The sequence below is a fragment of the Parus major genome, chromosome 1 (assembly GCF_001522545.3).
Source record: "Parus major isolate Abel chromosome 1, Parus_major1.1, whole genome shotgun sequence".
NCBI classification, from domain to species: domain Eukaryota; kingdom Metazoa; phylum Chordata; class Aves; order Passeriformes; family Paridae; genus Parus; species Parus major.
In genome coordinates this window covers 65,284,777-65,311,523 of record NC_031768.1, presented here as the reverse complement: position 1 = coordinate 65,311,523, position 26,747 = coordinate 65,284,777, and the positions used below count along the sequence as shown (strand labels likewise).

The 26,747-nt window shown below is 37.4% G+C and overlaps 1 protein-coding gene across 3 annotated transcripts in view; it reads right to left on the bottom strand.

The window, feature by feature from the left end:
• Window positions 1-1,395: 1,395 nt before the first annotated feature.
• Window positions 1,396-26,747, bottom strand: part of DCLK1 (doublecortin like kinase 1) — a 237,088-nt gene continuing 211,736 nt past the window's right edge. Inside the window, exons 16-18 of one of the 3 annotated variants that reach the window (XM_015632186.2) lie at window positions 25,267-25,380; window positions 19,559-19,632; window positions 1,396-10,907 (exon numbers count right to left, since the gene is read on the bottom strand). In XM_015632186.2, coding sequence (XP_015487672.1) covers window positions 10,850-10,907; window positions 19,559-19,632; window positions 25,267-25,380 — 246 coding nt within the window. In that variant the 3' untranslated portion in view covers window positions 1,396-10,849. The remainder of the gene's footprint in view (window positions 10,908-19,558; window positions 19,633-25,266; window positions 25,381-26,747) is intronic. The other 2 variants (XM_015632177.2, XM_015632194.3) reach the window with 2 other exon arrangements.

Below are 26,747 nucleotides of genomic sequence, written 5' to 3'. Positions count from 1 at the left end.
ATATACATAGTAATTGCATGTACAATAGCAATACCAAGCTCCATGTTACATGAAGGGAAATAAAGAATGAATTACTGATTTCCATTCAGATGATTTCAATGCCATCTGTCTGCAGTTCAGAATGAGCAGCTGGACATAATCGAGAGCCCATCTTCCTTATCTACCTGTTGCCCAGAAAGGAGAACCATGATAAGACTTGGATAGCTCTTTGATGTTATGCTACTAATCTCCTCCCCTGTTTACCCTGATTTCCAAAATCCCATTTCCCTGAACATAACTGAAACAAGTAACAGGAGGCAAGCTGGAGTTTTGAACATGTTTCCTCTTCAGAAAAATGAAAGCACAAGCCCAACCCCAAATCCAACTGCCTTCCAGGGAAGACTTGGTTATGACTATGTACTGCTGATTTGCAAGCTGCCCACAGGGTTTCCATTTGCCTCCTGATGACTGCTGCCCCATTTGCTGCCTGGCAGCTGCTCACAGCCAGTACACAGGCAACAAACCAGCACCAATAGCAGCACTCCTTAGTCCCTCTGCAGAAACATGTCTTTTAAGATCATCTTGGATTCAAGTATCCTTCAAAAACAGGATTTCACTGGCCTTCATTTAGCAAATGGTAAATGATATTTCAGGCAGAAGCTGCTGCTGACTGTGCAGGGCAGAGGAACCTCATGACTGCTGCTGTTTTCTGGCAGAGACCAGCAGTGCAAATGCTGGTACACAGCAGGCCAGAGTTTATATTTCTACCTACACCATAAGTGGAAAACATTGCCCAGCCAGTGCAGCTTTGGGGCAGATCGAGAAGCTACAATCAGGGCAGCATTAAGGCTTAGGGTTTTCAGCAACTGCATTTTCCCATCTTGAAGGTTAGGTGGCAACAAATAAAAAAGCTGTAGGTCATCTACCACATGAGGACAAGTGACTGCAGGATAGAGTCTCTGCATGTTTTCCATTATTGTCCTGTAGAAAGCATTGCAAAAACCTAAAGAACCTAAATTTAAACCTAAAAACCTGTAATGTGAAGATAACACATAATGCCTCCTCTCCACATATTCCCCTTTTCACGGAGTGTATGCAATACTTAAACATGCTGTGCTCCAGCTTCTTCCAAGTCTTTCTTCTTTTGTAATTGTAATATTTCTTCACAGCACCCCACTCTTTCAGTTTATTCCAAACAAAAATTATTTGAAAGTCCAAATATAAAGAACAACAGTGTAGAACTTAATCCCAAAAGACACAACACACACTTTTCAGCCCTTACCCCTTACTGTCATTCACTATTTAAGCCACCACTGCTCTTGAAAGCAGTCCCATCTTCCCACTGCAGCAGTCAGTTTCTTTATACCCCATTTCCTTGCATGCTGGTGCATGGAAACAATGAACAGAACCAGGTAATTAATGCAGGGCAAAGCTTTTTTATTCCCCTGGAGCAGTTTCCCTGCTCTGTTTTACACACAGATGTACAATATTTGGACCACACAAGAGAAGTAGGAGAGGAGAAAGAAACAAGTGGCCTGGAGAGGCTGGAGGTGTGTGGAAGGGAGCAGAGGAGAAAAGGGTTGACAGTGAAGGTTCACAGAAGATTATGGTGTTCACAAATCATTAGCCTTCATTTTGGCATGCCAAAATCTTGTGTTGACAGTAAGATGGAGGACAAACTCCTTGGGATGACAAAATCCAAAAGGGAAAGTACCACATATCTATAACCCTGTTGCCAATTAATAATCCCTGTGGAAAAAAATAAAATATTCTAGGCAGACAAACATCCAACAGACTCTAGTTCTGCAGCTATGTCCTGCATCAAGAATCATTCCATGAACCAGTGCTTAAATTGCAACAATTACCTTGTAAATGAAAGTAGGGTTAAATATATGCTTTTATCAACATAGATAAAATAGCACTTTTCCTGCCTTTCATCAAAAATAATCAGAGAGCCCTGGTGGGATCTCATATTACTTGTAATTTTTATACTCTAGCACACTTGCTGATAATGAAACAAGTACAAAATTAAAATTAAATCAGAACAAATGAAAGAATACACTATGCAATGCATTATCCTCTGATCCTTTATTGTATTTCTTAATTCACCTTCCAATTCCTAAAATCCGGCCATTTACAATCAAACTTCCAATCATTAGTGGGATTTAGCAGGCTTCCACTGTAAAATAGCATTCACATTTCTCATGAGAGTTGGTATGTATAGTGTTGAAGGGCACTAGATATAACAGCTGGACTGTACTTGATTTCCACACCTCTATCCAAACTCATCCCCTGTGCTGGGATACTAACACATGAAGTGAGAATTTTCTGAATAGTTACACACTTTTTTTATAATCATGTTCATCAAGTCTCACTGTGGTACAGAGGTTTATGTGGGAAAGCTAGGATGTGGCTAATTTTTAAAACTTGTGCACAGATTCTCAGGAATGCAGTTGGATCTAACACCTTGGTGCTTGCTTGTGATGACTGAGTTGAAATATATTGTAATGATTCTCTGCTCAAGAAACATGAACTCAGAAGCTGAGGACAGAGCTGAAGTATTAAGTGGTTTTTCCATTTCTATTCTTTTATCACCTAATTAGAGCAAATATTTTACAAAGAGTATGCAGCAACTTAAAAATTTAGCTCATAAATTAAGGTGATAATATCAGATGTAATTTCTGTTCACACACATTTTAAAAAGTTGTCTTTTCTCCTTATTTTTGCAGGAATGTGTAACATATAGAAGTTATTTAATTAGTACCTTGAAAATTAAAGATTCCTTTATGCCAATCAAATACATAGCAATTTCTGAGGTTTCAAAAACTATTAAATTTTTTCTAAATTTAAATAACTTTGAAACTTGTTTGAAGGCCACCACTTCCTTAGATGGCTTTTTAGCAGGCATGAGAGAAGTGCTATTTAATTTCACACTCCAGTAATCCTTTAACAATTTCCTTTCAGGCAGAATATAAAATCTTATTATTAATTCCTTAATAAAACAAAAAATAAGTTATAGTGGATATGTCTTTAACCTTGGACCAATGCAAGCAATTGTTTTTTTCCCCTCAGATAAGACACCAAAGATCAGCACACATGGCAAGTGATAAACTGGCCTTTGGGATATACTCAAGAGTCCTCCTCCTCCCTCTTTTTTTCACACCGACTCTCTGGAAATGCCTCTTCGGAACTGCTTGTTTTAGTATCATCAGTCAATCAGCAGTCAATTTGATTCCTCCCACCCCTTAACTGCAATGGCAAAAGTTGCCAAGATCTAACCTTACACACCTTAAATTCTATCTCCCTTTTATCTTGAAGCAATGTCACAAAGATTACACCTTGTTAAGATTAATGATAAACACCAAATTATCAGAAGTTCATATCTCAAGGGTTTATTTGCATTTTCCTACGTGCTTAAAGTTTCTGAAGAAAAAAAAAATGTCTATCACTTCATTTTGCAAGATACAGCACCAGGAATTCCCTTGGACATTTTACACTTTACAAATAATCCTGTAATTCAACTTACCAATACCTCTCTTTCCAACTCTCAAACTCTCACCATATGATGGAACCCAGCTTCGACAGCTGTGGGCATTCTGTTTGAAAAGAAAACAAATCTATGGATGTTCTTATTCATATAAGACCTTGCTGGTCTTACTGGCAGGTTTGAAACATTGCAGGCATCTAATGGAGATGGTCAAATAAAGCCATTACCTCCGAAGGGCAAAGGTGGTAGTAGTGGAATAGTAACAGTAATAGCAGCAGTAACAGTTGTGGCAGTAATGTCAGCTCTTCCTGAGAGTAACTCTCAAAAAGTAAACTAAGCTTCTTTTTCATCACTGCTTTTTTTTTTTTTTTCAAGACACCTAAAATTATATGTGTATGAATAACTCATCACTAGCATTAAAATCTCTTAGACACATAGAAATAAAACTGCCTTCTGGCTTTTTGAGTCCAGAGTCTTCCTATATCGGAAACATATATGGGGACGTATCAGAAACACCTCAAGAAGAAAGTTTTTCATGAACAGATCAAGTAGCACCTAACAATCATTTGGAGTTTCTCGGTTCCAATGGTTCTACTGGAAAAATTCTCAAAAATCTGACTGATCAGTTGGTCAGGATCCATCTTCCAAATGTCAGTCTACCCTTGTCATGGCTAAGCACTACCTATGTGTTTCTCTGGCTCTATCACTTGGTGCAAACATTTAGTTTCTCAACCTGATATTTACACATGGCTTGACAAAATGTGCAGCACTGTAGGCAGCTGTAGGCAGGTGCCAAGAAAACGGGTGCCAAGCTCTACCCAGTGTCCCCTCCCCACCCACTTAGGTAGGAAGAATACTTCTGGACATGACTGAGCACTGTGGTTTATCACCCAAGTTGATAAAGATTATCACCCAAGAGATCAAAGATTAGGAAGACATCTCCATTACAGGTGGATCAATCCACGAATTCTTTATTTAATGGACACTTTGCCCCTTCCTCTGGCCCCTGTTGCAGAAAACTTCAGGCAACATGAAGCCCCAGTATAGCAACTCAATTCTTACTGAAGCCGTTTGGCATGGACTATCCAACTATATATGCACATAAATATAAAATGCATAGACATCGCTTTTTAAAAGCTGTCATTTCCCAAAAGGACCCAGTGAGGTAGAATTGCTATTAAAAACAATTAATTTGCAGTCATTTTTTAAACACCTAATTTCCCCACTAGCCTGTGTGCAACACTACTTCAAACAGCTACACACGGTCTCATTTAGTGAATATACGAGGGAAAGGTCTGCATTATGTTTGCTAAAAGGGCTAGGATTTCAATTCCATCTGCCGCTGGGTGTGTTTGATTTGTGTATTAATTATGCCTGTTTGTAGCTGTAAATTTGCTCCAGATTAGTAGGTGATTGGTTCCACGCATGGATTCACTACACTGAGTGGCTCCCTTGCACTTTTATAGTTTTCAAATGGTTCCATACTTATGCTTTTTAAATTGCTTTTGATACCTATCTTATTCAGTGTGAGCTTTCAACTCTGTCTTATTCAGACAATTTTTTTCCCCTTAAGAGAAAACATGTCCTTTTCATCCTTCTCTTCCTGGACCCCTTTCGCTGGTGCACTGCCAACTTTGTCCATGGTGCTACTATAAAACACAAGACAAAACTGCTTCTTTTCCCTGTCTTACAGGGAAATTCAGCACATTCACATTTAGCATTTTCTACATGAAATGACTTAAACTAATGGGTTTAGGAATTACATGAGCACTCAGCAGGGCGTATACATACCCGTTACCGTGCAAACTTTAAATGCTTGTCACGTCAAAATAAAACTCTCCCACATGTGGAACATTTTTGCTCTTGATCATTGAGTTTTCTTCCCAGTTTTCAAAATGCCCAAAAGTCCTTAGCTGTCGCCTTTGTAGTTAAGACCTGTGAGATATGCTTGAAAACATGACACATCTGAAATGAGCTGCATAAAAACGGCCTTTGTGTCCACAAATGTTTGTGTACACTTAGAAAATAAATGTTGAAGAGGTAAAGCTGATTTCTCTCATATTTTAGGAAAAGAACTGCTCTGAGCTGAAAAATCGTATGCCAAGTTTCTGCCTGAAGCAAATTTTTACAATCAAACTAAAAACCTTTGAGACTAAGAGTTTATAATGGAAATACTAACACAGCCTTAACCATGGCAGCACTAGCAGGCACTGCAATAATATGAGGAAAGCTCTCCCTGCCCACAATCTAAACTAAATAAAAAAGATGCCATTTTCCAACATATACCCCAGGCTAGCAAATAACAATGATTTAATGTACTTGCCCTGTGGTAATATAGTACCACTGCAAACCTCTGAGCCAATTTTTTCTTTTCTTTTCTTTATTTTTTCTTTTCAAACATATATGCCCCATAGGGAAAGGATTGCAATTTAGCTCTTATTTGTGGATATATCGCTTTCATTTCAACAATTCTTGAAAGCCTTCCTGCTGTCACATGCTACTGTATGCGAGCACCCAACTGAATAAAGACCCACCAGGCTTTTTCAGGAGTTTATTCATAGGTTTGGCTTTGCTTATTGTAGTATGCACCACATTTAAATTAGATGAGGGCTACTGTAAAGCAATAACATTGTCAATGACTGGAATCTCACTTTCCCCTCTAACAGTCTGAAGCAAATTAATGTATTGGTTGTTCATTAACAAGTAAACAGTTTTTGCTACAATGTCAAGGAAAAAAGAATGTGTTCATTAATATGAACAATCTTCATCTACAAAGATGATTTACACAATGCATGTAATGAGATAGCTTTCCCCTAACTAGTACACTACCAAACTGAAAAGCTGATTCTTAGGACTTTCTTGAAATTACAATATTGTTTGTTTACCAATAAGAAAGACAGTCTCAGTCACCTATGCCACCATTGTAAGCTCTATAATAAGTACTTAAAAAAAGAGAGATTTCTGGAATCACTTGTGGAATTAATAAAATTGGTAACTACAGACTTACACTGCATCAATGATACATATTATTCCTGTGATAACTTGAGCTAAAAATAAGATTAATTTGGTTATAGAAATTCCTTAAACAACAACACTTAAATTATCTCAAACTTGAATTTTTTCAAGAATTTTCTGAAAAAATCAGCAAACACTGGCTAAAAAAGCAAAGCAGTTTGGATACACCAATGTAATCAGCATGCCTAGTGCTTTTCTGTTAACCCTCTGAGTAGAACCATAGTATTCTGGATTTTTTGTACATTAATGCTATGAAAATTTTAACTTACAGAAAAACTAATTTATATGTCATGACTTAATAAATCATGTTTTAAATAGATTTGGGCTCCTCATCTCATGAGTGATTAATCCATCCTAGAATTTTAATTATCTGTTAGAGAAGCCAGTCTGTAGCACCTGTATGGGAAGCTTAGATTATTGCCCTATATTAGATGCTTAACTCTTAGACAGATACATCTAGATGAGACAATTCCCAGCTCACTACCTTATAGCTAATCCTGTGCTATCAAGTACTACATTTTCACATCAAAGTTTGCTTACTGCATGTAAGCTCACTAGAATATCGCACTTAGGTTAGAGTCCACATTATCCCTGCTTATATTTAATTGAGAGGAATTAAGCTGGAAGTGACCCTTTTCTACTTTCCTGCTAATACAAAGATCAGGCTGTCAGACATCTCCAGAGACCAAACATTAATGACCTGAGTCACCCTTCGGAAGTGCTTGTCTCCATCTCCTTGGTGATAGATGGTGCCTACCACAACTGCCATCCATCTCTGCTAACTAAAGCAATTGTTGTTCACATTTAGCAGCAATACCAGCCAATGATTCAAAAGGGAAATGAAGAAAAAAGTCAGAAGAACTGGTCTGTATTACAGTAAAATGACCATGGTGTGCTATGTGCTCTCCCAGATCATCACATTAGAAATAGTCTATTATGTTTGATTTCTTTTTTTTTTGTTAGTGTTTCAATATTTATAGGGCCACAGATTCTGTCTTCACTTACCCCCAAGAACTCAGAGGTTAGGTTAAAAAAAATTGGCAGTCACTGCCAAACAAGCCTAAACCATTGTAACTTCCATGAAACCATAAATATATATACATATATATGGATATATTAAAATATATATCGATGGATATATGGATATATTTTAAATCATCACCACAAACTCTTTTGAAACAGTTCAAATATTCAGATACCTTCCCTTGAAACCTAAAATAGGATATCAGCAATTTGAAACCCAGTCTCTCACAAACCTAAAAATAACTTAAAGAAATATTTTTATAGTTATGTTCATAAAACATGAACCAAAGATCAGAAACATAAGATGCTGGGGATGAGTAGGATTTTCAGGATCTAGGATTATTTTTACATACATTTTAAGTAATACAAGATGGTCTAAGATGAAGGAGCCAAACATCTTATTTTAATGATAACCCTGTATTCCAAAGCAAAGAAAAGGTGATAGAAAAATCCCAGATGGGTTTTTGAATAATATTTCTCATGCATAAGGGTGAAACATATTTTTTCCTCCTGACTCCCTCTCTAATTAAGAAGAATGAACACTGGCCTTTGCTTTAAGACTGCCAAATTTTCACAAGAGTCAAGGAGCATGTGGTATCAATGGACACTTTTTTATTACCACATGTATGTCTTGCATTTACATGGCAGAGCTGTATCTCTTCTAAAAGGAAGGCTGTGATAAAATGTGGGAAGGTCAGTGCTGGTCAAACTTGTGCCAGATTCTGACCTACTGTAAATTAGGGTAGGTAAGCGGCAAGGAAGGCTTTATCTTGACTGAGGTTTTGATCCTATGGAAAAATAATCCTTGTCCCATCCAAAAGTTACAGATGTACAACCATTAAGATGGCAGTGGTTGCTCCCTATCTACTGAGCATCTTCTCTCCACAACAAGTTGAGGGTTGGATGGTTATAGTCAAGGATCTGACACACAGATACAACCCTTTCCCAAAGCCTAAAATCCGAGAACTTTTACATGGCAGTTCCTTTGTCCCTTCACCTCCTGCCCCAATGGAGTTCTCTTATTTGCTTCACTTGCTTTAAAACGTTGTTACTCAGGTTCCAGACAGAGTAACTGAGGCCATAAACGGGCCTTCTGCTCACAGACATACATTCAGAGATCAGTCTCCTGATGGCTTTGATGACTTTCTAGTAAACTCATAATCTGAAGTTGGTGTCTGATGTCAGTTTCCACCAGCAGTTCCTTCTACAGTCAATGGAGTGAAACCAATAGGTTAATCAAAACATGAGTCCTGGCTAAAATGTGTGCCCATGTCAGGTAAGATGAATCAAACCTGGAATGCTTATCTCTCTGTATTACCCAGGAAGCCTGGAGAACCAATTTCGACTAAATATCTCACTTCTAGATTATCAATATTGGATGAATTAAAAAAAAAAAATCTGTAAGAAATACTTATACCACTTGTGTGAAGATCCACACGATTAAATTCCTGTGTTTAAAGTCTTCAGAGCTTTCAATATATAAATTTTCATGTCTGAGGCAATGAAAGATGTACTTTGTAGGATGAAGAAACAGAATTCCAATGTTTCTTGAACTATAGTTCAACTGATACTTCCACCTAGAAGTGCAGAAGAGCTTTACACTAGCCCCCACCAGCTGAAGGTATACATTGGCTGCCACAACTGCTCATACGGACAGCTGAATGAACAAACACCACTCAGAATGGGAACGATTCTGTGGGCAACTTGCCCTGTTCCTGAAAAATTTATTTATACTTCCCAGAAAGCTGAGAAAATCTGCATGTCATTTTGGGTAGTATATTGATACTTCTGGCTGTGTAATAGGAAAGGAAAAGGAAGGAAGAAAGAAAGAGACAAAGGGCAAAGTTGGAGGAAGATAAAGAGTGAGACAAAAAGAGAGAGAGAGAGAGAGAGAGAGGAAGAGGAAACCACACGTGACTTTTAAAAAACACTGTGAGAAAACTTTAGCTTTGGAGGAGAAAATTCCATTTTTATATGATCAATAAAAGAAACTATAAATTTCACAATGTTTTTTATTTTAGAACATGATTTTGAAAGTTTCTTCTTTCATTCAAGTGAAATTCTGAGCCTTTTTTCTTTTTTTTAATCATCACATCTGAAGCAAAAGTCTACAGACTATATTATTTCTGTGGAAGCCAACTTTATGATAACGGTCAAATAAAAAGCTATAATGTTGTCTTGAGGTTTTAACAAACCAGTAATATATATATACTCTGTGTAAATGCCCATTTTATTCAATATTACAAATAAAACTGGTGAATCATTTTTAGTTTCTCCATTCTAAAGACAAAACTTTTGCTAATTCAATTTAGGCTTTACATATATATTAAATGACTTGTCTTTTCCCCGATTTAGAAGTACTCTAGCTATTTAAAGGGTAATGCTCATTAGCGTTAATCTTTTTAAATGGCTCTGCTGGAATAACCAGGTCATGCCAAGAGGATGCCTGTACATTCCTGAATGTGATGAAATTTCTCAACTGGATCATTACATACTATTACATGACAGAACATGTCCTCAAGCAATTTCCCAAAACACGACATTATCATTAGCAGCAAACTATATGGAAGCAATCTTTTGTAGCCATCATCATGTTATCTTCTGTAAACCATGAGAATTCCCTAAATGAATTTCCCATTTAACCCTGCATCATATCCTCCAATACCAGTCACTCTGTGTGGAAGTACGATGCAGGTTTGGAATGAGCTGCTGCAGAAGATACCATTTGTTTAATTTTATTTTCAGTTTTAAGCCTGTATTTATAATTCCTAAGCAGTAGTACATTTGATATATTTTTGGCCAGAAATAGGCAAGGAACTTCAGGATACTATAAAAGATATGTGCGTATAAAAGCAAAAAAGCCAGAATAAGACCCTAATATGGGTTGTCAAGATTCAAGGTGATCATTTACTCAGAGGGTTAACATGTGCTAAAATTACATACTGCAGTTCCTAGCTCCACTGATGAAAACATTCACTGCTTCTATCTTTAAATAAAAAAGCAAAATAGCCTTAACCCTTTGAGGATCTTGTTAGCAGCAAGTCGCAATCTAAACAGAGAACAAGTATTTCAATCAATTAGGAAATTATTCTTACAAAGATTCTGTGAGCACCCTTTTGTGTTCCACCATCCCAGCGTTTACTGCTGGATAGATCAGCTGTATTCACTCCACACAGGCCTGAAGTAGTTTCAGGGTCTCAAAGGGTTAAAGCCAAGACTTTTGAGAAAAAGTGTTTTATTAAAAGGGTGAGTTAGGTGAGCGAACAGTCTCGGATGAACTTGGTGAATAGTCTTCCGATTCGGAGTTGAGTTCGGGTGGAGCTTGCTGAGCCTTATAACGTCCCCTCACATCCTGGTTGCGTCTTCGTCGGAAAACCTGCCTCTCCTTATCAAGAGCGGTGGTCTGGCAGGGGCATAAAATGAGAATAAATGAAATTAGGCTGTGTGTGAAATGCAAAGATAATGAAAACCATGAGGTTTTATGTGGCCTGCAAATACCAGGGATAATAAATGTACAGACCAAATTAAGCCTGCTCTGTCTCAGTCAGGTCTGAAAGGTTGAGCCCACAACATAGCTAAATGCTTTAAAAAGTGCATTTCCCAAACCTTAAGAGGTAGCGTGACATCATCAAGCAGATACAGTGCCATATATATCGATGCCATATGTTCTACTTCTGGATGTTATTAATTTCATCCTTTAACAGGATCAAATTTCAAGCCAAATACCAAGTGACCTTCCCCCCACCCTTCTCAAAGTATAAATCTGTTTCTACAGGCAAGGCAGAGATGTACACTTGTCTTTGATTTGACCTAATGAAGGCTGATACACACTCACCCGTGTTCAAGTCAGTGCAATCAGCTAACAAAGATGGATTGTGATGAAGTTGTCAGACAAGAGAGAAAAACAAACACCGAAGGGAGCTAGCCCAGCTCCTTGACACATCATGCCGCTCAATGGATGTTCTTAGGGAGAACGCTGAAGAGCTCTGACGGAAAGACCTGTTTAGCCTGACCACAATGTCTCTTCCTGTTAACCAAGGTCTAGTGAATTCAATACTCTGCTAATTTTATCCACGTCTAGATAAGGTGTCCATGAATGTGAAAAAGCAATATTTACCTGATGGGCATTATTTTTTGATCATTCTGCCATTTATTGAGAATGCGATTCTTATTAAGATGGCTGTAACTTCTAGCCACCTTATTTCTTCTGCTTTTCTGGCATATTTATGAGATGAAACTTCAACCCAAGTAAGGGTAGCCCTAGTTTGACTTTCAGTTTCAAGCACAGGCCTGGGTTTTGCTGTCTCCTTGATTATGGGATCTTAGACTGCAGTCCCTGAAATCATTGAAAAATTATAAATTCACAGGATGGCCTTGATTCAGCAAGAGCACTTTGACACATGGTTAGCTGCTTCTGAAGCAGGGCTGTCCCCTTAAATCCTATCCCACGACTATTTTGAAAAAAACAAAACGGGAAAAGGCAGGTGACCAGTAAGATGACATACCAAATGCAGCCAAGTATCTAATCATGGCACTGGAAGCAAAGATAACTTTGAGAACTGAATAGGTTTCACTCAAAAGGCTTGTAAAATGTGTCCCTATAATGAAAAGGTCTATTTAAAGGAATGCAGCCAAAAGGTTATTCTGCTTCAAAGGATTTACTGTGTTCTCTTAAGATATGCATGACTGATTTCTCTAGAAAATCTACCACTTACAGTGTGAGCCTCATAGGAGAGCAGAAATGTATTTATAGCCAACATAGTTTTGAGACTAAAATGAAAACTAAATCCATCATACTGGTGCAGAATAGCATTATAGCAATCCATGCTTTCAAATAATGCAACCAGCATTCAATAATGATGTAACAGAGACAGGAAGATGGACAGGAGTACAGAACTACTATAGCAAATGGATTTAATTTGGCTATATTGCTGAACTATTATTTTTGTGTCCAGAAATATTTTTCTGTCTCCTATATAGTGCTACTTTAAAAGGTCAAAATGATCCACTTTGATAAGTTCATCCCTATATTTTAAATGATAATTGCTACAAAATCCAACACTTTTCATCTGACAATTTTTTTTAATTTTTTTTGTTTACTGCTATCTTTTGGTTAAGATAGCTAATTAGTATTTTCTATGCTTTCTATGTTTCTTAGCCTTGAACCAATTTGGTTTTTGATTATTTTTAATGTGAAACAGAAGAATACCAAGATCTTTTACACACAGTGAATATACTGCTTACAGTATGTAATTTTGTGTGAAAATTGAAAAGAATGGCATATATTACCCCTCTATAAAATACAGATTTCCATTTAAAGGATATTTTTTTATGCTTACAGGAAATAAGCATTTATTTAAAGTTTAAACCACATCACATCATCCTGTCGTAATAGATACTCTCCCCTGAGAAACTTAAACATTTCTTGTTGAATAAATAAAAATCCTTGTATTAAATTCAGAATTTATTTTTGAAACCTACTACATGAGAATGGCAAATGTATATGTAAAATCTGAAGGTATTTAAATTTAGGTAACTTACACATAAGGGAATGTATAAGAAAATAGGTTTTTTGGATATTGCTTTTTATAAACAACAAAGAAAACTAGGTACCAGGGCATCCTTTAAAAGATGTCTTTAAAAATAAACCCAAGATATTATCTTTCTCTGATTGTTGGAAAAGCTTTAGAGACTTGTCTTTAAATCTGCTTAAATATACGTAAAGTCACTCCCTCCCTCAATAATAAAAGATATTAAGCTAAAACTCCCTGACTGTCTCACCTAATCTAGCACCCTATGGTGCTCTAGTTTGTCAGGCCAAAACCGTATATTGTTTTGTTTTTCTTTCCTAACCCTTCAGAAACTTCCTGGGATATTTTGTGACTGTTTTTCTTTATTTTTTTATCCAGTGTTTGGCCTGGATTGATCTAATTGGTCTTAGTAAAGACATACTTTCAGAGTCCGGGGCATTATTGTGGTTTCTCTCCTGGGCTGAGAGACATCCAGCACATTTCTCACCCAAAAAGCTTATTGAATAAAAAGTTACAAAGTCACAGAGAGTCAAAGAGGTCAGTATTTATCTAGTGAAAGCGAAAAGGTCATATTCTAATGTTTAGTGTTTACCACGTCAGAACTATGAAATGGGGCACTTCTGGCAACAGAGTGTTCAGTCCTTACAGAACTTGCAAGAACATGGTTATTTTCTCCAATTTTCCGATGACATTTGACACTACCAGTGTGTAATACACTGCTGATGGTATTGTAGCTCTGCATTCTGCAAAAATGCTATTTTTCACTTAATGATGTCGTGGTTACTTTTTACCTGAAAAGAATTTCAAAATATGATAGTTCCATCCTTTGCAATGCAGAGAAGATGGTAAGATAGATACAAATGAGTATTGACTGCATATGTTTTGTAAGTGTGATTTTCACCTCCTCTATTTTCTTGTGGACATGGACATATTCCAAAAACCAGCTTTTTCATTATTATTGATGTTTTTGTAACAAAGGCCTCTTATACACATTGCCTTGGTTTAACAGATGCACTCTTTCACCTGCTGTTCATCTGGGTGGTTCACCGGTGCATGAACCAGTCCATTATGGATTTCCAGGACATTTCTACTTCAAGCTACCCTTTCAATGAATAATAGGAGGATCTGAAGTGCACTTATGCTTCACAGGGCTGCAAATCCCATATTTTCATTATCACATTTTGACATTTTATTTTTCCCGGCTCTAGATTAGAGACTGAAAACTTTGAGCACTATAAGAGAGTAATGGCAACTAAAATGCAGACAGAATTCTTATTTAAGACATGCAGCTGCCCTCCTGCAATCCGTATGAGAAAATGTAGAGCTTCTTATCCAGCAGAAGATAAGTGGATTGCCTCTAATAATTTGGTGGTGATAGGTCTGAAGTACTTCATTAAGCACTAATGTATTTTGCATCAACATTTAGTAATCCTGACATCCAGTACCAAATGGTTACCAAGCCATTTTTGGAAATGCATTTAATTTGTAGTACCAGAGCATTGTTTTAAAATATCATTTTTTCTGTTATTGACATATTTCTCCAGGATTTTTCCTTAAAGAGTGTCTTCATTCTGATTTCTACCACTTGAAATTACAGGAATCCTGAGACATACAATTTCATTTTTTTATCTTGGAAAACACTGCACTATGTATTTATGAACAGATTTTCAAAAACTACAACTGCTTTGATATATGTGGTGGATTTGCAATGGGAAAAGCCTTCTTTTAGCTGTGGGCTGATATTTTCTGTCAGGCCAGTAATTACTGGATTAAAGAAACTGAATTTTATGAAAGTTAGCAGTGACTGTTATTCTTTTCACTTGTCTTAATTTACAGCTGGCCACCAAGTATAGATATATATTAGTTTCATTAATAAAAGAACATTAATGTGCATTTTGCCTCTTAGTCCATACATTATTCATACCAGCTAGGAGACTAAACTGGGGATGCAGCTGTTCACGCATTAATCTAAGAAACCCTTCCCTTCCCTCGCTTTTATTCTGCAGGAGCATACTTGCAATTTGTTAGCAATTTTTGTGAAGCTTTGTTTAGCGTGTGGAATTAGATGAATATACGTATTGAAACACTGGTATTTTTCTCCAAGTACATTCTTTTATATCCACAGTTTTATACACACAGTCAAATGCTCTCATTCAGATAAGTTTATCTTATTTCTTTAAACTTCTGGCTAGTGACCTTTATACATTAAAAGATTTCCTTGCTCTAAAAATGACCATTAAAAATTGCTTGTGGTACAAGCCAGGCAGCCCTTCAGTCTCATATTTTATTTAATTTATTTTCCATGGGTTTCTCAAGTTATATATATATATATATATATTTATATATATACAATATATAGTCATATATATATATATATATATATAAGTGTGATTGATTCATGAATCAAGACACTTTTTTGAGAGTAGTTCATACTTAGCAATGCACCTCAGTCCTGGAGCAAGACACTCATGGTATTTTTAGTCCCTCAGGCACAAGGTATAACTAAGTCAAGTTACACGGTGATTTGGAGACGTGCAAATGACCACATCGAGGGGACAAATTAATCGAGTGGATTTGAACCCAGACCTCCAAATACAAAAGCACAATGCTTTAGCACACCATGTAACTTCTGGCATGAAATTTAGCTAAAATGAAAGTAAAAAATAAAGAAAACCAAATCAATGCTTTGTACTGTATTGTTAAGTGAACACAAAGACAAGTATTCTATATACATAACTGTTGAATTCATATTGCTGTATTTAAGTTTGTGTTTACTCTTTGACATCCCCCTTTTTAGAGACACGATTCCTCAGCTGGTTTCAATTACATGTGGAAGAGAGTTAGTGCCAAGTTGTTTGCATGAGTAAATTTTATTTATAGTTTGTAAATCAGTTGTGGTTTTTTTACTCAAAGATCGGGAGAAGAGATTTTAAATTATTTTAGGTATCTGCCTGTTATTTACCAATATTCAGTTTACAGAAGGTTTTATGTTATTCAGAATGGCAATTTACAGATAGCAAGACTAAATCCCAGCTTCCTTGTCCCATCATCAAGAGGTCTGCCTGTAACTTTTGACTTGAAAGTGTGTTGTATCCACTTGGGACAGGTGTAAGTAACTCAACAGATGCAAAATAACGTGAACTAGGAACCAAACACAGAGGATGGAATTATGGGTTTTCAAATGAGCTATTTAGATATATTTTTAACTGTGACAGTGAGAACTGTATTTTAAAAATCTAGTATTTATGAATTTAATATTGACCAGATTGATAATTTTGTTAAGCATCTAGTATAACTCATCTCCTTTCTATTGTCATTATATAGATAGATCATTAATGACTTTTCCATACACTTCCTGGATTATATTTTACCCATTTTGCTTTTCTAGGTGTCTTGGATATATAGAAAATAACATACCCCAATATTCTATACTAATATAATACATATACTAATACACAGATTGACATTTTCTACTAATACTCTGTTGGATGCAACCACTCTGTGCTCCTTTGATACTCTGAATCAGCCCAATCTTCAGGGTTTTAACTGGAACCTACAAGACTTGTCCCCTACTGATGCTGCTTTGGCCTTTACCGCACCTCTGACTGCATAGCTGATATTCCAACAATATTTGGTGGATTGGCTTTAAAGCATGTATTAGTCTGGGGTGCAAATGATTTTACTGATTTCGTCCCTATGTTTTCCCTGATCCTCATATTCTAGGAACTGTGAAAGATTTTCCAGACATTATAGCTCATGCAAGCTACAACAACTCCTGGTGTATCTAAAAAACATGTCACTTCTGCATGTATTATCTCACTGGAAGGGAATAAAAGAGGATGCAGAATACATTCAGAAAAAACAGGATTTTGAAGGACTTTGAAAACAGAAGTCTTTTAGGCAGAGAAAGGACAAGGTTTTCTGGCTTTTGAAGGAGGAAATTGTGCAATTTTAAAAGTATTTTAGAAGACTTCTAGAAACTACAGATAGAAACAAAAATAGGGGCGCAGAAGAAACGAGTAGTTTAACACTAACAAAGGGAGCATTACATTTTCCTTGAGACATGGTTTCATTTTTCGCTGTACTTGTGAATTCAGAATAATTTTCATGTGCCTGTGATAAATTATTTGTTTTATAGACATGAATTGATGAACCTTTTCATATGTTTTGCATCTGCACTACTAAAAACTAAACACTTTCTGCATCAAAATGGTTTTATTTAGACTAAAACTTTGGTCACCACAGCAGCTGCATGTTTCTGGGAGATGAGAGAGGCCCAAAGACAGGGCAGTGCTCGGTCCGGTCTGCTGTACCCCCTTGCAGAGGATTTCCTAATTAAGCATCCACGCCTAGAAGCCCTGATCTCCCAATTTGCCTTTCCACACTAGGTGCACAGTTTAGAAAGCCCTAATTATAAACACTGTTGTTACTGCCCCCAGCTGGAAAACAGAGCAGTTTATGTGTGAATAAGAGAGATTATCGCCCATCTGCTCCAGCCCATTATTCAGGGTTGTGTCATTTTGTATGCTGATGGCAGCCATTACTAGTGCTTTAGTCAAATGACCTTTTTTTTTTTTATATAGCTTTATTTATTTACCAAGTTGCAGACTTAGAGCCTTCCCCCAACCTCTTCAAAATGCATATGGTTTGTTTCAAAACATGGGCAATGCAGTTAAACTGAGTCAAGGCCAATCTGAGATGTCCACTTGTCTCACAGGCTCCTGCTTCTGGTGATCTGCTCCCCCAGAAGCAAGGGTTTCAAAAGAGCCAAATATTGTGTATAGCAAATGGAAGGACTTTCTTTGCTTGCTATCTTTTTAAAATGTAAAATAAAAAATGTAAATCACAAAAAGTGTGTAAACTGACCATGGACAGCAATTAAACTCCAGGAAGATAAATAAAGCTCATGTGATCTTCCCCACCATTTTACAGAACAGGCATTAAATTTGCAACTCTTCGTTAAAGTTCTGCTTGGCAGAAAATGCTGTCTTTCCTACTTCGGCAGAAAATTCCTCTAATACTATCAAACTCACAGTCATCTAAAGCTGGGCACTCAGGTCCCATTCCCCCTTCTCCAAAACCAAGGAGCACGAAGGAGGATGCCAAGTGAAAGGACAGATCAGCAGGTTTTGCTCTGCCCTTGCAGGTCACAGTGGATTTGCAGGCACCACCACAAGTGCGACAGGGTGGAACTAGATGAATTACAGGTACTGCTGCACACTCCAGCACCTGGAGTGAGAGTCTTTCTCAATTTTTGCTAGCCAGCGTTCTGCTCATGAATTGGATTGGCTTTTCTACTTTTTGCCTGAAAAATAGGCTTAGTTTTGGGTTTGAGTTTGTTTTGTTTTTCTTTCCCCAGAACATCCATGTCAGAAACTACTTAGCCCTCAGTGTGTGCTCAGGGAACCGTTAGGTTTTATGGAAAGCGTGCTGTAGCCCGATCCATGCACTTGGTGAAATGATCCAGGGTGGGAGTGTTACTTTACTGGAAACACTCACAGTGACCATCTCTGCTGTTTTGCTAAGGTGGTTACTTTGCTGAGGTTTTACAAACCCCTCACAGACAAGTTTTTAAAGGCAGTGTTAGAAAACACAGATTTCACAGTAAGCTTACAAAAATTTCTCCAGCTATCAAAATGTAGGTCTTGTGAGTAATAAGGAAAAGGACAGCAAGTAACCACTTGATAGAAATTCCAGAGCCCCGGCTTTATTGAGGAGGCATGTGGGCCTCTTGTGGGCTATCAGACCTGGAACCCTCCTTGCCCCCACTCCAGAATAAGCCCCTCCCGCCCAGAGCCCCATTTTATCATACAGGTTAAGGCAGCTAACGCAACCCTGGCACAGTTACACAATGAAGAAAAATATATCCAAGAGACTCATGCAATATTTAAAAAAAAAAAAAATCAAATCAAAATAAATAGGTATCAGAAGGGTTTTAAAAAGAAAAGAGAAGGAATGCATTGTTAGAAACACAAGCTTACCAGCACATACAATGCATTGTATTTCAGTGAACTTGGGAGAGTTTCTATGCCCGCATTATGCAAATGCATTGTTCAATCTAAGGTAAGGATTGTGTTTAGTGGGTTTAAAATGACAGTATATAGCTCCACATCTTGCATGGAAAAAGAGGAAAATATATGCTGAGAGCCTGTTGCTGCTCCGTGTGTTTTGAAACAGGAGCACAGGGGAAGCAGATGCCTTAACAAGCAGAAGGGAGGGGGAGGGTGAGTACTTCAGCATATCTGTAGATTTTCTATATACACTGTCCTTTTAACTATAGGGGAGATTGATACTGAGCATGTGCGATGAAGAGAAAGCTGGCAATGTGGGTGTGAGGGATGGGTGAAGAAAGGGAATGAGGGGGTGTGGCATCTCAATCAAGATTAAAACGAAACTGATAAAGCAGCATATGGACCGGATAACAAATCAAAAAGCATGTTTATCCACTGAAGGAACTGGTTAATGGAGACTGCCAGCACGTTGCCATGGAAACACTGACTGTTGGCGCTGCACCATCTCATACCTTATCCAATACATTCCTGGTTGTTGGTAGTAGTCCAAAGACCCTGATCTCTTGATGGTAAACCCGTGGTCCAGCTGAGCAGAGAGAAATGGGGCAACTCAGTGGATCGACATTAGGCTAGAGAATTCAGACTCCAGAGCAAGCTGTTCCTTATTTAGTGCATATTTACTGTTTTCACTTTCACTCTTATCTAACATCCTAAAGCTACGTACCGCAGAAGAAAAAGGAAAAAAAAAAAAGGTAAAGAAATAAAAGAAAAAGATACTAATTCTAGATTTGGTCTTGCCAAATTAGAAGCCAATTTATTTGAACTAAAATGGAGTTTGCGAATAGGTTAGTTAATGCATAATGCATTCATTTAAAAGTCTGAAATATCTCGTTACCTCCAAAGACAGCAGTGCCCTTTTAAGTTGCACATACCAGTAATAGAATGTTATCTTTTGAAATTAAACTGAGAAGTTTAATAATAATAATTAAAAATAAATTAAATGCAGTGCAACCATCACAAGGAGCAGGCTAGACAGACTACACAAGGCTTAAATTAGACTGCTTCATAATCATGGAATGTGTAAAGATGAAAAGAATCAGGTTTTGATACCCCATCAATCATGGTAATTCATTTCTAAAAATGCGTTAACCTTGGAGAGTAGGACTACTCAGAGCCATGAATAACATTGTTTATCATTTCAGCTTACACCTCATGCTCAAAAAGATAACAGTACAAAACTATTTGGTTTAAAATTGCACCAATTAAAGTCAAAATGGAAATGAACTTAACATTGTGTCCAGGAAATTGTGCTGATATTACTTAAGGAAGACAGATCTTTCAAGTTTGGTTTATCATTAGCAAAATCATGTGCATAGGAACAAAGAAAATATGTTCTTTTCCCTAGCCCTTCTGTTCTGCACTAACAGACGGTGGAAACATAATTTAGCCAAATTACATAAAATGTTGGGGGAAAAAAGTCTTGATGGAGATACTCTGGCTGCTCTAAAACTATTGCAATGATTTTCAGATTTTTGCTCTGTGAAGGGCCATTTTGTCCTTCAGTAAGAGTGTGGCATCTATTTCCAATACTGATAGTTTCTAATTCTAAATTCAGAAAAGCAGTTCAACGCATTTCCAGGTAGTAACCACTTCAAGGGGAGTTAGAAACTAACTTCAAATTTAACTTTTTCTTGATGACTCCCCTGAAAGTGTGGAATTTAATAATTTATTCTATTTTGTTTAAAGAATGCCTCTTTCATCTTATTTAGAATTATTTAAAGGATGTTTCCTGTTTAAAACCATGGGAACCTTGTACCTAGAGTTAAATTTGTGTTGGCTTAACTACACTGGTCTGCTATTGCCATCTACTGGCTTCCTTGTATGTTGCACATAAAACACACAAAAGGGATGCTTTCCTAAAAAGCAGATCAAAAATATTGCCCTAAAATCGAATAGCCAAAAAATAATGCAGAGAAAATGGGGAGAATCGCTCCCTAACAAGAGTTGAAACAATTTTGGTGGTGTGGAAATCCTGCCGTGAGAAACCCAACTGTGGACAAGGACCCCAGGACAACACACACAACAGATGTGAAGGGATAGCCGAGACACAGGTTCAGCTTTAAGACTTTAAGCAAAACTTACAGGCTTGGCTTCTCCTCCACACCACCCAAGAAATCCATGGCTAAAAATTGCACTTGGTGTTGGTGATTTTATTTTAAAACCAGCAGAATGCAGGACAATGACCCACACGCTGCCTGCCCATTGCCAGGGTCCTCAGCCCAGGACCCTGTAAGCAGAAGAGAGCTGCACCAACTTTCTAAGCAGCTTTTCTCCTTTTCTCTTCTACTTGTTGTTTACTCTGCATATCCAGCTGGAGTTTATTCCCATTGCCAAGACAGAGACCTCATACAACCTTAACAGCAGATTAGCATTAGTCTTTTTCTCTGTCTTAACAATGGCAAAAGTGCAAGCACCAAAGTGATGACATACAGGCTAAGATTTAACACTTCAGACAAGGACATATATTAAACGATGCTTGGTTCATACAAGGAATTACAGCACACCTTTGGATTGCAGAAGCATTCTCAAAAAGAGATTTGTGTTCATAACTGCAATAGCCACTGTTACTGAAGCCCAGAGGGTAAAGCCACAAGGGTGCTTTTTTTTTTTTTTTGTGGCCAAACCAAAATAAAAGGAATTGACATCCTTGAAGAAATGAAGAATAAAATCTACCCCTAAATTTTAAAAATTCTATTTAATACAAGTCTGGTTTTATGTTTTTACTGCAGTACCTTTTATAAACACCATCACAGAACTAAAAAATACTGCTCCTATTGAAAAGCTGTATGAGAAACATGATCCAGCAAATATTTTGGCACATGTTTAACAGCAATGTGGCCATTCTGACACAGACGGAGGGGCACTAGCCCAAACCATCTCCCACAGAGACCGGTAGTCAACGCCTGTGACAAGAGTTTAAGAACAGGGCAAGTAAAGTGATATTTGTCCTATGCACTCTCTCATCAGCAAGCAGTGTTTTTGAGGAACTTGCTAATTCTCTTGCTGTTTTAAAAGCTAGCTCTCCAATTAAAATTTTGCTGGCAAAGCTATGTTGGTTCAGGGGAATTTTTTCCCAGCTGACATAGTTACTCTGGCAGAACTTCTAATGATGTATTATTGCATCAACAGAAAAGTCTCTTTGCTTGTATAGTTAATTTTGTTTGAGAAATCGTTCTACTACATCAGCAAAAGAACTGTTTTGCTAAGCATGCACATGTTCATTAGGGTAGTTTGTCCAAACTGACAAATCTTTTCAAATGTGGACAAACTTGAAGTCTGGACACATGCACGAGAAGTAGGATGTCTCTGCCTTGGACAGACGGAGACAACTTTTACAGAGATTACCACACCAATAAAGCAGACATAAATCTGAACCAAAGGAATCAATGCAATTTGGACATTGCTGAAGGAAGCAGTAGCCACAGAAGTTGTATGCAAAACACACATGGCTTCAAACTTCCTTTCAGTCAAGCTGACCAGAGACACATCTTTAGGAACTTAATTTTCATATTATAGTTTTAATTGGTGCATATGGTAAATACTCCTTGAGATCTTTGAGGTGTGTTACTTTTTACCACCAGAGAAAAAAAGGCATATAATATCATATCATACCAACGTGAGGACAAACTAAGAACTAAATACCACATATTAGCAAGCTCTGTACATAAACAGAGGTAAAATACTCAAAATAATGATAATATTTATCTTTCATACTATTAAGTAAGCTAGAGAAATATAAGCACATATTAACACATTTTCACAAACACAGACACAGATGTGTTATATAATATATAGAAGGCAATGCTATATATTATATACACAAGCACTCTCTCAAAAAGTATGTAAACATACAGGCAGGCACAAACCCCCAGTATTTTTATAGCAAGTATAGTTAGTGCATGTCTTTAGTGCCAAATAGTATGCTACAGCATCTATGCATATTTTGATTATTCTAAATCTAGAGAAGTCTTTGTTAATAGGATTTAATTTTATCTTATTAGAGATTTCACAGTTAAAGGGAGATTCCCAAAAATAGAACCCTGGTGACATGCATGTCAAATGTATATTAAATAGACTTCCAAATGCAGAAACAACATTTAAAGATGTTGTTTTGCTTTTGGCTTTCTTTTACATATTAAATTATTTTTGTAGAAAACAAAACTATTTTTTTTCATAAAACAGAAATTACCTAGCATTCTGAAACATTACTAAAACACTAAAGAGGTCTATACTTCCCCATTTCTTCCCATAATCAAACCACTTTCTGAATTATGTAAAAGTATTCTAAACATTTCTACTTTATAGGCCAAGTTGCAGGATCAATTGTGTCAGGATATGAAGTTTGCCGACAGAGATGATCACTAAAAATAATTTGTTAAATTTCCAAACACTAAAAAATAAAGAGAAGCAATTAAGAATATAATTAATCATACACATTTTTTCCTGATGTTTTGCAGTGGACAGATTCACTACGGTGCCTTTTTGATTACTCAGGTGTTAAATTGCTGCAAACCCTTGGCAAAGCAACTGGGGAAAATAAAAAAAAGAGGAGGGCAGGGATATTAAAAACGTAAAGGAGGCAAGGGATGGATGAGGACAGAGGCATCATTTCTTGCTTTTAAGCTTTGAAGTCATTAGCATGGAGGATTTGAGCAGTAATTCCCATGGACAAGCGTGCTGGCAGTCCATTCAGTAGGAACACAATTTCAGCTAGTCTATTAAGAACATACCTGCAGTTCAGATGAGCAATGGGTATGTGATGTTTTAGTTGTGGGAGAGTTGCTGCAGTATTATTGCTTAAAAATGAAAATAAATAAATGCTGACTATGTTAGCTGATGACTGAGAAAATCTAGGAAAAGCATGAGGAACAACTTGCTTCCATGTTGAGGACATTCAGGGTAGGAAAGAGTAAAGAAAAAAATATGAGAGAGGCACAGCTTGAAATTTTAAGTACTTATACCAAGTAACTTTGAGACAGTATCCATTTTGCTGCACAAGCACTTCACACCTGTGAGCCAGATTGCATGTGCTGAGCTGAATTTATTTCATGCTGATTTAACTCAACACTGGAGGGGCTGAGCTGAGAAACATGAAAGTGGAAACAGTACAAGAAAGTGTACATGTGCAGTCACACCACCTGCAATTTATGGAAGCTGGGAATGAACACTGAGTAATCTGATATGGGAATGGTTACGTTTAACATGTCACATTTTTAGTGACTCTTTGGAGTGTTCACATTACTATGAGTAATAAAGGAAAGCTTACAAACACAAGCAGATGTATCAAAAATGTGAAGGATGTGCATGTTACTATTCAATGGCATTAGTATGAATAATCTCTTCATATGCTGACTATATCCTGTGTCCATCTATATGTCATACACATGTTCATCTGTGAGGAAAAAATACAATAGTATGTGATGTATGCTCCACTGAGGATGCCATTGAAACCACAGTAAAGCTTGGTCAAAATTTTGGCCAAGCTTTGCTTCAGACACTCCAACACATTCAAACCTAGAATGGCTCCACTGGAATTGCAACATGACAGAAGGCAGCAAGAAGTTCCATTTAGTCTTTACCCCAGTAAATACTTCTGCTGACAGGGAAGCAGGTTGTGTGTGGCACTACAATAAAATGCTGCTGCCCAGCTAAATCTGGAGTGGCTAGACTCATGTTAACCATGAAGGCACCAGCGAGGCAGCATTGCTTTCTTTCATGTCTTCAAAGAGGAGAGGCTCAGGCTGCCATACAGATTTGCAGTTAAAGTTTTAAGCAATTTCCACTTTAAAGTGGTGCTGTCCTGCTACAGTCACTGTGTGGCCTAAATCCATACGATGAGTCTGCTGCCAAATAAAATGTCATGAGCCCACCGTTCAAATTGTAGAATTCACTTTGGAGTTAGGTCCACTGATCTTCTGGTGAAAAGTGGAACTGTGTGCTGTGTGTACAGTTATATCTCCTAGGGCTGTTAAATAACAATGTGACTCACAAGGAGAATCAAAGGAGAAGCTGTGCAGGATACCAGTCTAACTATGCTTATATTGATTCAGTGCTACAATTATCTAAAGATTAACCCTCTCTGTTTTCCTTTGGTGTCCTAAACACATAACTGTCTGGTGGGCACATAAATCTGTTTCATCTGTGTATTTCAGATGCTTACTGCTATGACAGAAACTCCAGCTGCTGTGCTGTTCGGCTTAGGGCCTGTGTTGAAATGCTTCTTTATCTTCCCAGCTACTGAGAGCTGATGTTCATTCTCTGGAAGGCCATCATCCTGCAGATAAATAAAGCAAAGTGAAACTTCAGAGAAGAAAGATGAAAAAAGGATTTGTGAGGTGATTTTGATAGGTCACATCAATATAGAAAAGTTTGCAAAATCCTTGTATTAAAATATGGGTCAATCATTGTCTCCATCAATAGATTTAAGGTACTTACAAAGATGAACATAATATGGCACCAAGCAGTATCTCTCTTCTTCTTTACCCAATATTTTCTGCTCAAGCTTTAGGCAATGTTCATTAATAATGGTTAAACGTTTCATTTTTCTTTCTACCATATCTTAATTACCACTACCCCGTTATTTTTCTTCCCATTAATATTTCAAAGCCTGAGGATTTCAGATGTGCTTAAGATTCTGTTTACTCATCACATAAATTTAATGATAATGACCTCAAAAGTAAAAAGTATCCAAGATATTACAAAAACAAGAGGCTGGGCTGGGACATTTTTCCTTTCAGCTGAGACATCCCACTTTGCAGAGCAAACCTGGATCCCTGCACCAAAGCAAGCTAGCATCCTCCATGCTGAGGAGAAACCCCAGCAGAACAAATGGAGCTTGTGGTTTTGCGCAAGTCCACTGGCTGAATTCAAGCCCAAAAAAAGAGGAGGCTTTTTTAGAAATTGTAGAAAAGAGCTTTATGCCTGAAAAATGTGCAAAAAGCCACTTCTCAGTGAGACTTCCCCACTAGCAGAATAGGCAGGATTTCAGGCAACAAATATGCAGAATAGGTGGAATAGGAAACGAAATGTAGAAGAGGCAAAAATATACAGGGTATTAGGTCACTGGCCCCATGCCATAGTCATCACTAACTGGAGCTGCATGGTGTGTAAATAAGTGAACAGCTGAGATAATTCTTAAACTTCACTTAGACAAAATCCTAGCAGAATAAAGTCAAACGAGACAAGATCAGAATAGTGAGAGATGACAGCCACTTTCTTATTTTTATTTTTCACACATTACGAGTGCCCTTAAAGAGTTTCAGAGCTGCTGCAGTAAATCACGAGTTCAGTGAGCATATGGGAATTTTAGGGAGGTTGGTAGGGTTTGTTATTTATTTAGCTTGGGGAGTTTGTGTTTAGAGATCCCTTACTCACCCCTTAACAAAATGTCTCAGCTGGCAAAATATGGTCAAGTGCACACAGCTGCAAAACACAAAACAAAACAATACAACCCAGTAGTTGATTATTGTCTAGCACCGGGGAGTCCTGGCACAGTGGTACATGACCCCTAAAAGTGACCTGCTTCCCATTGACCTTGCCTTTCCCAGCAGAAAGCTAGTCTGTAAAGTGAACTCCTCTTCACAAGAGGAGGGAAGAAAAATAAAATCATTCTCTTGGCTTTCTTGACATAAAAGTCTGCCA